General features: G+C 42.5%; 1 protein-coding gene across 1 annotated transcript; it reads left to right on the forward strand.

Moving 5' to 3' along the window:
* Positions 1-13: 13 nt before the first annotated feature.
* Positions 14-1,120, forward strand: LOC311253993 (cyclin-dependent kinase 2-like; the record flags this gene model as incomplete). The annotated part of the gene is made up of 1 exon (XM_084384420.1): positions 14-1,120. One exon carries the CDS (start codon positions 14-16, stop codon positions 1,118-1,120), a length of 1,107 nt encoding a protein of 368 aa, XP_084240546.1.
* Between the last annotated feature and the right edge of the window lie 13,181 nt (positions 1,121-14,301).

Genomic DNA, 14,301 nt, shown 5'->3' on the forward strand with positions numbered 1-14,301 from the left:
CTCACTTTCAGAAATGGAGAATTACCAGAAAGGCTCCATTATTGGCCGAGGCGCATACGGAACTGTGTACAAAGTCACGTGTCTGAAGACTGGAAAGGCGTTTGCTCTGAAATGTCACAACTCCCCTGTGGTAGAGGATGAAGACATTGTAGAGAACGATTCAACAATTGGTGTAGAGGATGCGACCGTGAGAGAACTCTCCTGTCTCAGTGCACCGAGGGGTCACAACCCCCCTGTGGTAGAGGATGAAGACATTGTAGAGAACGATTCAACAATTGGCGTAGAGGATGCGACCGTGAGAGAACTCTCCTGTCTCAGTGCACTGAGGGGTCACCCCAATGTGATTCAGATACACGATCTTTTCATTGACGGTGAGAATATCGCCATGCTCATGCCCTACGTTCCCTACACCTTGACAGTGATTCACAATGGACATGGTCTGAAAGTCTACTACGACCTTGGTAAAGCAGTACAGGTGATTCCGTTGAGTTTTGTGGCTCACTTTTCCGTTCAGGTGGCCAATGCCCTGTCTTACATGCACGGGCGTAATATAATACACAGGGACTTGACACCTCGTAATGTGCTGCTGACAGAAGATCTGACCGTTAAGGTGGCAGACATGGGCCTCTCGAGACAATCCTCCAAACGGATGAGTCCAAATGTGGTAACGGAGCCCTACAGAGCCCCAGAACTGTTTGGTGACGCCCCAGACACCAGTCGGAAAGATTACACTTGTGCCATAGACATGTGGAGTCTGGGGGTGATGATAGCAGACGCGATGGAAGGAAAGGTTGTCTTCGCGGAGCGTGATAATGACAGTGGAACTGTGTCCACGTACGACATCATTGTAAAGACTTTGTGTCCAAGAAACCATGTTAGTGCACCAGTCACTTCCTGGGACATTGACGATGTAATGCCCAACGTGATGGAGTGTACTCTAGTGAGAAGAATCGTCCTTCAATTACTGACTTTCCGTGAGAATGAGAGACTCCTGGCCCATGAGCTGCTGCAAGACCAAGAATGGGTGCAGGCTGCTCATATGACCGAGGAAGACAAAAATATGGTCATACACCAGATTCAGCAACAACAACGACGACGACAAGCGAGCAAGCGATTCTAGTCAAACAACACCAGGACTGCATAGAAATGGTTCATTGTATTCACATTTATTTTGTACATTATTCATTGTACAATGATGCATGTATGTTTACAATACCAACAAAAATAAACATTGTATATCCTCACAATAACTGTGGTATATCTGCTTGCAGGACAGGCTGTCTGCTATTCAAACACGATTGTATGAATCAGCATCGTCATTGCAATGACTATCATGACACTGTAGGGTTTGAAAGTATTCCCAGTAGACCTCCACGATTTTTCAAGTTCGTCCATCATCCTCACGATGTCTTGTATATCTAGAGAGAGAGAGAGAGAGAGAGAGAGAGAGATGTGATTGTAATAAAAAGCTACATAGTATCATGATGAAACTGACCAAAAAACGCACAACGTACCTTCACTCACGTTGACCAGGCCTGCGCCCGTTTCGACACTATCCAGCTCCTTGAGATCCGGTACTCTAATGGGTTGTCTGGTTGTCGTTGTAGTTGTCGTTGTAGTTGTCGTTGTAGTTGCTGCGGCAGTAGGAAGTGTGGATGTAGCAACTTGAACATCTGAGCAGCTTGCGTTGACCTCTCCGTGTCTCTGATACATGTAATACTGCCAGGACGATGCATCAGCTCCAATTCCAATTCCAGATCCACGAAATGTTGTCCCGTTGTCAACCAGGAAACAGCAGGAACCCAGACTTTGTTCTTTGCTCATAGTGTCATTCCACACTTCGTTTAAACTCCACATTTGCTTATTGTGGTATTGTGCTAGCCTAGAGATTCGAATGACACCCTGGAGCGGGGCAATGACTGCAGCCTTCGTCCCTGTGTCAACCTTGGCAGTGTAGTAAAACATACCACACGTATCACTGTTTACTCTCAAATAGAAAGTCTCCTTTCCAATCCTGTACATGCCTTCGTCTGTACACGTGAGAAAGCGAATGTTGACTTGGTAGCCCAGAGAGTTCATCGTCAGCTCGTATATCTGGTAAATAGCGAACATGGGTTCTCGGTCTTTCTGGAAAAACTGATTAGGACTCTGCAAGTACCCCGGCAGCGTGACAGTGCTACCCACTGTACCAACTATGGTGACCGGTTCAAGTCTTTTCTCCGTGAGACCTTTCGTAACTACGGTGACCGGTTCAATTCTTTCTTTCGTGAGACCTTTCATCCTTGTCAGGGTACAACAATCAACTGTCGCAGCAATGCACAGTAGAGTCATTGTGATAGGAATGTACATCCTCATAGCGCTTGGGTTTACACACTGTGAACCAATTCTGAGTCTCCTCGCAGTGAGTGTTACTTCAGGAGCAGTAGCGCCCTTGTATGTGTGCTGAACCCAGTTTCGTCACCACCCAGCCATGCAAAAATGGCCGATTTGTACAACTGCATAAGCTTGGTCCAACTGCATAAGCTTGGTCCAACTGCATAGGTTTGGTCCAACTGCATAGGTTTGGTCCAACTGATAGGTCTGTTGGTTAACCGTTTTACATGGTCATGAACATGTGTTCGGAGGATAGTTCTAGATGAGTCACTCACTTTTCACGGGATTTTAAGATTTTAACATGTGTATGTAAGTCGAACCAAACAGGGTTTCACATGTCACTCAACCACTGCTGTGTCAATCACAAGATGTTAGTATTCTAAGCAACACATTACACTAATCCCTAAATGCTTTACATTATACACAGTATTCAAATATATATGTTAACAATGTCTTTAGTTTGGTCAGCACAAACTCACTTTTGAGTGAATGATATTCGTGGACTACGTCAAAAATGCCACACGACCCTATAGTGTACTCGCAGTAGGGATTTCTCGGAAAGTCCTCATTAGTCCCTCTTAGATTGAGACGGTAGACATAATGAGCCATCTCGATGTACGTGATATGATCATCCTTGTACAGGAGATACCTGTCTAATCCATTACCTCCCTTCTGAAGAGTTCCCAGGAGATAAACCTGTTTCGAGTCTTTTAATGTCACTGGTATGTAACCATCCAGAGAAGTGTGAGCGACCCGTAGATGTTCAGGGAGCGATGATGTGATCCACTTGTCCGTAAAAGTAGGATTGCAAAAAGATTCTCCGTTCACCATGTACACATTACGGAAACAGTTGAGAAAATGGACTATCACCTCAGGCCTAGCCCCCGTGATCTCGATCAATTGTCTGGGTATGATACTGGAAGACACAAAGAGTACGCTGCGTTGGTTGCACGGGGATGACAGTAGAAGAGGCTTCAGTTTGTCAGTTATGTGCTGTGTGTAGCCATTGACGAGTTGCTCTTGTTCCAAAGGAGTTGTGTACTGTCCTCCGGGTGAGAGGTCTGTGTCTATGTCTGTGTCTGTGTCTGTGTCCGTGTCTGTGTCTTCGTCTAGGTCTAATACTGCACTGTAGCTAAAGTGTTCATTCACCACAGTTGCATTTATAAAAAGGTTATATGCACAAATCTCCTGTTTGCCCCCTCTAATGACAACATAATCCACATACACGTTGTTGTGATAAACCCCTCTTGAATTTGCCATTAGGGTGCTTGAGTCATATTGAGTTGCAGCCTCAGTTGTATCCATGTCCTATCGCTTTTATGATGCCTGAATCTGAATAAATTGGAACCCCCATTGGATGTATCAATGTGTATGTGACAAATCAATGCTACAGTGAACCATCAAGTCGCAAAACTTCTAGAGGGTTACATCTCTGTCAGGGTGGCTTTAGCGTACCTCAACTACAAACAAGAGTCACTACACACACACACACACACACACACACACACACACAGAGAGAGAGTCAGGTTAACACATTCTTTTATTCATCTTCATACACAGTCACAGGTTTTCTTGTAGCATCGCTGCAAAGGTGTGGTAAACTACATAATAAACAACAGTCTTCATGGGATTCCAGATCGTAGACATGTCCTGAGGGTCCCCTTCTGTCAAGACACACTTGAGAGCCTCAGAACAGTTGTCGTTCACTTCAATGTTGGTGTGATACGTTAAACTGTGATCCAAGGTCAAAGTCATTGCCAAATCAAAGTCTCCGTTGTCCATTTCTCTTGGGCCCAAGAACTCCGATATGAACGGGTTCGGAGGCTCTTTCACAATAGCTTTCGCCTTCTCCAGATAATGTACAGATGGTGCCTGTACTTTGTGAATAAGACATTGGAAGCTGTGTTCTCTCCCTGGGCATTTGTGTATCTCAAACAGGGTTTGATCAACTCTCGGAAAGCCTTCGCAGGTCACTGTAATCTTGTATCTGCGGATGTCTGTAAGTCTCACGGTGCACGCAAGTTGAAACCCAGGACATGTCCAGCCCATTCCAGTCAGGTTGGCTAGAAGCTCACGTGTGTCCTTTTCAAGTCTTGTAGCTTCAGCAGCACACAGTCCTGTGAAGTCATCCTGCTGTTTTTTAACCAAGATGTTAGACATGGTGGACGTGTCGGGTTAGGTCGTCTCATAGGAGTGTCAACATGTGCGATTTGGAACTATTTTTATTATTGTTAATATGTCGTGATATATAAAAGGTTTCAATGTAAGCAACCAGACGACAATCAGGCTGTCATAGGCCTTCTCAAAATCTTCATCTATCTGTTCCAACAAGTCACCAGGATTGGTATCTAGAATCAGATACACTCTTCCAAGAGTCGGAGGGGTCAGCGTCGACACCGGTATCCTGGGCGCAAAGCGCTTTAATTGTCTCTGCACACAGCCGACGATGGCTCTTATGCTCACATGTGACACAATAACTGACCTCGCTATCCACCTGCGTACAATCTTGCATGGTAGATGTAAGGCAAATGATGGATATAGACAGTCAAGGGTGTCTATATAGCCAGGGAGGCAAAGATGGAGGGATGTTTGTGAAGGTTGACAATATGAGCTATGGTTGGAAGAATTGCTCCATGGTCACGTTCTTGACAAATACGAGTCCTGTTGGTGACACAACAGAAATATAAATCACATCATCACAAAAAAAAACGAGTCCAACAACACGTTCATATATACAATCTCCAACAAAGTTCCACTTTGTGTTTATTTTCACAATGTTATCATATACACTTACAAACACAAAGGTGTACATTTGACAAGTGTGAATAAAAGCGTGCAGACATGAAGAGATATCAAAAACATGGTTTGTCAATATTACATAATCTCTGTGTGTACATTTCATAGGGAGGGGTGTTAGAACAACACCCACGGTTAGATACATTTCCAGTGTTTCACATATCAATATAGAAAACCGTTATCCCTTTTGTTGAGGACACATTTACTGTATATATTGGTTGTACAAAACCTACAACTACTCCTACAGCCACTTGACCATGACCACAGGTCATATCTAAATGAAACTATAAACCGCTGTGTTGGTACATATCTGTGCAGATCCATAACTGTCCTCGTCGTAGTCCCTAAACTCACCAACGATGTCAATACAATGCTGGTCTACACTGTCACCGTCAAACTCTTCACCATGAGGGCAAGTGAATATAGTCTTGGCAAGCTTGCGATTGAATGTGTAGTCTGTATCATGGATGACCAGACGTTTTACGTATTTAGGGGTGACACTTACCATCCCACTCTTCGAAGCTAGCACAGTTATCACGTCAACCACACTAGAACCGTCGGAGGGTTTACAATCTAAGACTATAGCCAGGGACCGGTCTGTTGGTGTCGCGTACTGAACTTTAAACCACCGAGACAGATAAACCACCATCTCTCTAAACTCCAAGCCTGTGGTAATGTTTTTCAAATCTTTATGGACAAGTGGAAATACCTCAGTCTGCCCTGCTGATGACACAGCCGAACACCACATAGCCAAGATGATCTGTCTTTTCAACACAAAACAGCTCCAGTGAAATCGGTATGAACCAAGGGATACGTTGAACAATTTAGGCAAGTAGTCATCAGGACCAATCATCTTTTCCGTGTTGGGCAGCGGACAGGTTCCCACCAGAATGTGATCCCAGAAACCCGGAACGTGAGGGATGCAGACATATCTGTAGGCCGTCTCTTCTGGCATTCGTGCGTTTGCCCAATACGTGAAGGACATCTCATCTCTCGCGGTGATGAGGTGGCTGAACACTGCATGGAGAAGCAACAACAGTTTCAATTGCCAAGTTGATAGATGAATAATGTATAGCTTGGAAAATAGAATAAAAATTACACGTACCGCTTTGCAGACGCTCAAGAGAAGGCCCAACGTTGGTGTCCAAGATACTCCGAGCGAATCTGCTGACATTGTCATCTGTCCTGAAACGGTCGGTTGGATCACGTTCGAGCTCCCACACTCCTATGTTCGCCATATCAGGATAATTAGCAAACCTGCTGACTGTGGTGTTGATGGTGCCGCGTTGAGACACTACACTGTGTACCTTGCATCCTCTGTGCGCGTGGTAACATATTGTGCAGATTACACAACCACATACACATTGGATGGGTTTGTTGAACTGAATCAAGAATTCTTGACAGATAACCGCTCTGTTGAAGGTTGTCTTACAGGTGGCACACAAGAGCGACTGCTTTATCAGAGCCAGCAGAGTATCGCTGAACGTGATGTTTTCACCATGGCTCTCCAAGCTGTGCCGTGGAGTGAGAGTGTGGGGGGCTTCTGGGTGTGTTACAGCTACTACAGCTTCGGTTGGGAATTGGAATATTGAATGCTGTAGTACAGGTGTAACTGGCTGGAAGATGTCGCAACTTACACCCTGACACTGCTGAGGCTGTGGTGGTGGTGGTGGTGGTGGTGGTGGTAGTTGTGGTTGCAGGAATACCAGTTGCTGAGATTGTAGAGGGTCACGGTGATGTATTGGTAGCTGCTGCTGCTGGGGTGTCAGAGGTAATTGGTGCTGTGTTTCAGCAGGCACTTGCTGGTGGGACGTTAGATGTCGAGGTGTTGAAGGTACTTGTGGGTGATGGTCTTCTACTCGAAAAGTTCGGGTCGAGGAGTCTTGTGACACGTCTTGTGACGCGTACTCACAGGTCTGCTCTGCAGGAAACAGGTTAACGTAGCCAGACGCAGACACGTCTCCATAATCGTATATCGATTTAGGCTGGCATATAGGGACTGTCGTGGGAATAGTGAACACGCTTGCAGCATGCGTGTCTGAACTGGACTGGAAATTCCATAGTCTCTCATTGCACTCACTTACATCGATGAAACTCTCCTGGTGAGTGTCTCTGTTACTGTAAGATAAAAAAGGAAGGAACATTGTCAGTAAAGCACCACAAGGTATAGCTTCTACCAGTATAATTAGAAACACAATGATGATGATGATGATGATGATGATGATATACACATACCACTCTGGCAAAGATGCAAGACTTGTGGATGCAATCACAGGTTCAGCATATCCAGGTGTATCGGTACACATTTCACACACCGGTGCAGCTTGGGACTCTGGCTCAGGTGTACGTTGGGACATGGTATTACACTCCTCAGTTTCAGCAGGGGCACCCTCCTTCTCGTCACACTGGGACTCAAGTAGTTTAACACAGGCAGCGCTGGTCTCAGCATAGTCAGCCTCCACCTCACTATACTGGGACACGAGCTCAGTTGATGCAACAATGGTCACAGACGCAATGTCTGTTGTTGAGACATCCCTTGACTCTTGTTTAGCACAGGCAGCGCTGGTCTCGGCAGAGGCCTCATCTGTGTTACACCGGGTGAACTTCCTTTCAGCTGGCACTGTACACACTTCATGGTCGGCGGAGGTTCTGTTGTCTCCAGCTGCACTCTTTGAGCTACTGCGTCTGATTATGAATGAATGAATGAATGAATGAATGAATGAATTAATGTTATTTCGAACATGTATATAAAGAAATAAATGTATGTAGCTATTTGTACATACAAAAGAAAGAAAGAAAATAAGAAATTAAAAAAGTAAAATAAAATACAGAGCAGGTCGCTCTTTGATGAAACTGCAGCAGTGCATACAGGAGAAAGACTGAAACTAAAGTATCGATCTCATTCCACTCAAGGAGTGGGAGAAGTACAACACTTTTTAAAAAATAAATAAAAATTCCCACCCCTTTTTAACTACTCTTCAGTTTGTAGCTACACGAATAACCTAACTACATAATACACCTATATATATATATATACCATATATACCCTTCATGAATATCCATATAAATATATAATCACAATAATATATACTACATACCCATCTTTGTAAATCCTTATCTTTGGGGCAGAGGCCTCATCTGTCTTGTACCTGGACTTCTTCTCAGCTGGGACTTTAGACACGTCGTAGTCAGCGGAGCCTCTGTTGTCTCCAGCTGCAGTCTTTGAGCCACTGCGTCTGATTATGAATGAATGAATGAATGAATGAATTTTATTTCGAACATGTATATAAAGAAATAAATGTATGTAGCTATTTGTACATACAAAAGAAAGAAAGAAAATAAGAAATTAAAAAAGTAAAAATAAAATACAGAGCTAAGACATTACAAAACACTGCACATAGTGGTGGGCGATACTGCATGATTTGGTATCGATCCGATACCAAGTAAATACAGGGCCAGTATCGCCGATACCCATACCGACACCGATACTTTTTAAATTATTAAGTTGGATGCATCATCAAATTGCTAAATCTGAATGAATTTTCATGACTTTTTAGTGTTTTTGGATTATTAATTAGTTAAAACCCAGGACAGACTGCGGGTAAAGTTTATAGGTCAATAGAAAATACATTATCATAACAAAAGTTTTTGTTCAGAAACAATAGAACAGTAACAAAAACAATTTTTCCCCATAAAGTGTCATGTCTGGATTTGTTTCTTAAATAAACAAAGTGCACAAAATGATCTACTACCCTTTTAGAGAACGGTAGTAGATAATTATCTTTTCTTTTTTGTTTTCGTCCACATGATTTTTTATATGCTTGTATGAATTTGTGGGGTCACCACTGTATCTTAGAGCCTTTTTGCAGATCATGCCCTCCTCCTGCTCCGTGTGTGTGTGTGTGTGTGTGTGTGTGTGTGTGTGTGTGTGTGTGTGTGTGTGCTGCTGGCTGCTTGCGTGTTTGCCTGAGTCACGTGACGGTACATCATCAAATCACAAGAGGGGGGAGGTGGAGCAAAGTGTGCCTGCTGTGAGGACTTACTCAGACAGACACAGACAGCCAGGTCGCCTCTTTGATGAAACTGCAGCAGTGCATACAGGAGAAAGACTGAAACTAAAGTATCGATCTCATTCCACTCAAGGAGTGGGAGAAGTACAACACTTTTTAAAAAATAAATAAAAATTCCCATCCCTTTTTAACTACTCTTCAGTTTGTAGCTACACGAATAACCTAACTACATAATACACCTATATATATATATATATATATATACCATATATACCCTTCATGAATATCCATATAAATATATAATCACAATAATATATACTACATACCCATCTTTGTAAATCCTTATCTTTGGGGCAGAGGCCTCATCTGTCTTGTACCTGGACTTCTTCTCAGCTGGGACTTTAGACACGTCGTAGTCAGCGGAGCCTCTGTTGTCTCCAGCTGCAGTCTTTGAGCCACTGCGTCTGATTGTCTTTGGGGAAGAGACAGGCCTTGGCTCTTGTTCAACACTGGCAGCGTCGGCAGAGGCTCTGTTGTCTCGGGTTGCACTCTTTGAGCTAATGCTTCCGATTGCCTTTGGGGCAGAGGTCACATTGACAATATACACTTCTTCATCATTGTCAGAGTTGCTACTGGAGTCGCTGCTGGAGTCACTGCTGCTGTCGCTGCTGCTGTTGCTGTTGCTGTCACTGTCACTGCTGCTGCTGTTGGTGTTACTGTCGTTCTTCCAGGCTCTCTTTTTTTTATTACAGGTTGAGGGAGGGGTAGCCTTGGACGACTGCACTCTGGACGTACTGTGCTTGTGTAAAGCACCTGTGTCTTGTCTACCAAGCTTTGCTGTTGGAACGCTACCTGTGTCACTGTGAATTTGATCACCGGAGACTTTGGCTCTCACCACACCAATAACTGAGCTGTCTGATTCTGTCCTTCTCTTACGGTTTACACAAGTCTTAGTAATCTCTTGACTATAATTACCAACAGTCCATCTAAGACTTGTAGATTGGGATCTGTTGCCACTGTCATGCTGCCTGGCTCTCTCATCGGTCTTACGGTACTTACTTTTACTAGAGGACACTGTCAATTCTTGAGGTTCTTCAGATATCCGACGTTTTCCACTTCCAGTAGCATGGCACACTGGTGTTTTGTAACCAATGTTCTTCCAGAGTGGACCTTGTTCAGACCCGTGTCTGTCAACCCGAGATTGACATCGATAGGTTCCTCTTCCTCTTCCTCTTCCTCTGCCATAAGGACCCTCGGGGTGTCTCGGGTGGCCAATGTTATGAGCAACCACATACTGTTCTTGGTACGCTCTATTGTCAAACCTTTTATTACTTTCCCCACACCACCGTCTTTGTTCCATTTTGCGCACAGGAGATGGTGTAGATTCTCTCAGTTCTGTATCAGGTTGATGCAATTGCTTGTATTTAGGATGATGTCCACGTACGATCCCAGTTTTGTTTTGTCCTTTGACCTTGCCTTTGTCTTCTTCATAGCAGCTCATATTCTCAGTCCAGAGTCTAAGTTACACTGACTTTACTGTCTGTGTAACTTCACTTATATTAAGCAGAGACTCCTCCTAAGAATTTCAAGTCTCAACAGACACACACACACACACACACACACACACACACATTTCCATAACAGTATAGACTTGCAGCAGTACCTGCTGGATGACATCATTTTAATTGGATCAAATAGTACCGGATTGATAAGTCCGAGTCAATTGGACCGAAAAGCACTGGTTGGATGATTTGAGCCTCGTTATGGTTCATGACACACACACACACACACGCACGCACACACACACACTGTCTGCGAGAACTACCAACAGGTGTTGTTTCCATAGGAGATACACTCTACTGGGCAAAGGTTCCCGTAGGTGTGTGTGTGTGTGTCTGTGTGTGTGTGAGGAGAGAGAGAGAGAGAGAGAGAGAGAGAGAGAGAGAGAGAGAGAGCTAAGCTTGTGAGAAACCACAATGGAGGAAGAGGGGGGTGTCAGACTTTGCGGGCGCGGCAACATACCACCACTGCCCCCAGTCATACTAACTGTCATGTTGCTGGTAAGTTGGTAAATTGAAATTTTCTGAAGTAATCCATTTGAGGATTATAGTGTTGAAGTTTTGTCACACCAAATGTCTGTGCATATAGTACTGTGTAAAGTGTGTACACACACACCCACACAGAAACATGTCCTCACAATTGATGTCTTATTTTATTTTCTTCAATTTTTACTCTATTTATATATGTATATATTAACTCATGAAGTGTATTTGTGTTCCGTTTAATTGACTCTTTGCGCTTTAGCAACACAGTCTCTGTGACATTCATGCAAATAAAGTAAATTTGAATTGAGAGTGAGAGAGACAGAGAGACAGAGAGAGCTGACACATAGATTTAATGACAATGACAATGACATTGTTGATCATGTTAACAATATGCTGAGCCTTAGACAGATTTGTATTATGTTCGCATTTGAAGTTGTTATGGAATGCAATGTGAATAAAATAAAAAAGTACGGTGTGATTTCTTCATTATACACCAGTAGACACCACATGGATATACAAGAGTCTAAGGAGGAAGTCAAAGGAGGAAGCTACATAAAACCCGAGAGAGAGAGAGAGAGAGAGAGAGAGAGAGAGTCAGATGTCACTGCATGTCACACATTAAGAAATATTTCAATGTAAAGACTGAAAGACTCATTTATTTCTGTTCCCTTTTGCTACACTTCTGCCGCGGCAGATCTGCATATGCGTGCCACGATCCGCAAGTGTAGAAAAAAGTCATCTGTGACTTTACCATTTCCATAACAGTACAGCCGTGCAAATGCAGGCAGTACCTGCTGGATGACATCATTTTAATTGGATCAAATAGTACCGGATTGATAAGTCCGAGTCAATTGGACCGAAAAGCACTGGTTGGATGATTTGAGCCTCGTTATGGTTCATGACACACACACACACACACACACACACACACACACACACACACACACACACACTTTGCTTTGCTGTCTAATTAGCAGGGGAATACATCACTGCATGTCACACATGAAGAAATGCTTCAAATTTAACCCTCATGTTGTGTTCATTTCATGTTAAACAATTTTGTGTTCCCGGTCAAAAATGACCGTTCCATTAAAACTCATCATAAAAACTCTAATAATACATATATTATCACTACTTGTTGTGTTAGATTTTTTTATCAACTTAAGTTCTTGTGAACATTACAAGTTTTGAACTTCTTTTTGTTATTTATGCCCTCTATGCCTCATTGATCTGAGCGGGTACATCTTGAATTTGAGTTCTAAAAAACACAATTTCTGGATTATTTTGACTATAAGAAATAATCAGATGAAACATAGTATACTGTTTATCACAGACTACTTTGGGTCAAAGATACCATGGACATTTGTTTTGAAACCATTTAATATTTTTATACAGTTACATAAAATAACACCTGTGTGGTGATCAAAAATATAATCAAGAGCTGCATTTACTGTATATCAATCTGCCATGGTGCTGCCACACAGTGCACTGAACAATGAGCAGGGCCTCAAAAAAGCCTTATATACCAAAGCTACGAGAAAAGTTCAATGTTATTGAAAGTTTGTTGCAACTGTCTGCGAGAACTACCAACAGGTGTTCTTCCCATAGGAGAGACACTCTACTGGGCAAAGGTTCCCGTAGGTGTGTGTGTGTGTGTCTGTGTGTGTGTGAGGGAGAGAGAGAGAGAGAGAGAGAGAGAGAGAGAGAGAGAAAGACAGAGAGAGTGTGTGCACGTGTCCATCTGACAAATGAGAATGTGCCTGAGCTCAGTTTTTTTTCCACGGGAAAATTTTTTTTCCCGTGGGATCATTTCCTGTTTGGCAATATGGAGGGGAGTGTGGCCTTGACCTGAGCGCATCGTGTTCTCACACACAGAAATATAATTGCATGATAGCTGCATGAGACATAACACCTGCAGCAGTACATTTACTTTGTTAGCAAGATTATATTTTCCACAAACTATAGACAGTGTGAACAATTTCAAAATAATGGACAAGAGAAAGACGTTTGAGTTGCAACATTATTTTCAAAAAGATACAAACCTCTTGTAAGTAAAATGAAAAAAAGACAATTGCGATTACTTACATGATACTATGAGTTTTATAGCAAAAATGTATAATGTTCCAATATATTGGAAAAGACGGGAGACACACACACACACACACACACACACACACACACACACACACACACAGAGAGAGAGAGAGATCACACACACACACACACACACACACACACACACAGAGTTTGCATTGCAACAGGAAATGCCCTCCCCCATGTAGAGAGAATGGAAAAGACAGAGTTTCGAGGGACCAGGACTTTAGTATTGAGTTATTCTGGTAACGTGTGAGGAGGAAAGAGAAAACTGACAGACTCCGTGTTGAAGGACAGACGGGACGGTAACATTGACTCAAATATCCTTTTATTTTACTTGTTGAGTAGTTTTGGGACCACAACGAAAAAGTATAATACATCGGGAATGGTACATTATTTTGGTTTGGTTTGATTTAGATTGCATTAAGGTGTTTGTGGGCCCAGAGTGTGTGTTTAAGTAACGTTGAAGTTGATAAATTGAGATTTTCTGAAGTAATCCATTTGAGGATGTGTTAAAAACAGTGTTAAAAGTTTTTTGTCTGTGTATATAATACAATGTAAAATTTTTCTTTAAAAAAAAGGAATAATTTATTTATAGTATTTCCTGGAAAAAAAGGGGACAGTAATATTTTAATTTCATTTTTTTGTTATATTGGAAAAGGTGGGAGAGAGAGACAAATACAAAAGTATTTGCAAATGTGTATTAATGTCTCTGTACGTATTTAGATATGTGTGTTCGTGTTGACATTTGTATGTATGTGTTCAGATCTGTGTGTCCGTGTTTACGTTATTTTGGTTTGGGTATATATTTAGGTGTAGGATTTAGATTGTATTAAGGTGTGTGTTTAGTGAGGGTTTTTTTTTTTGCCCTTAAACGTGTCAAGTGAATAAGGAATTAAGGTGTTTGTGGGCCCAGAAAGTGTATTTAAGTAACTGTGAAGTTGATAAAGTGAAATTTAGATTAACTTTATCATTGTTAAGTG

This window comes from Pagrus pagrus, assembly GCF_965226575.1.
Source record: "Pagrus pagrus genome assembly, contig: HAP1_SCAFFOLD_116, whole genome shotgun sequence".
NCBI classification, from domain to species: domain Eukaryota; kingdom Metazoa; phylum Chordata; class Actinopteri; order Spariformes; family Sparidae; genus Pagrus; species Pagrus pagrus.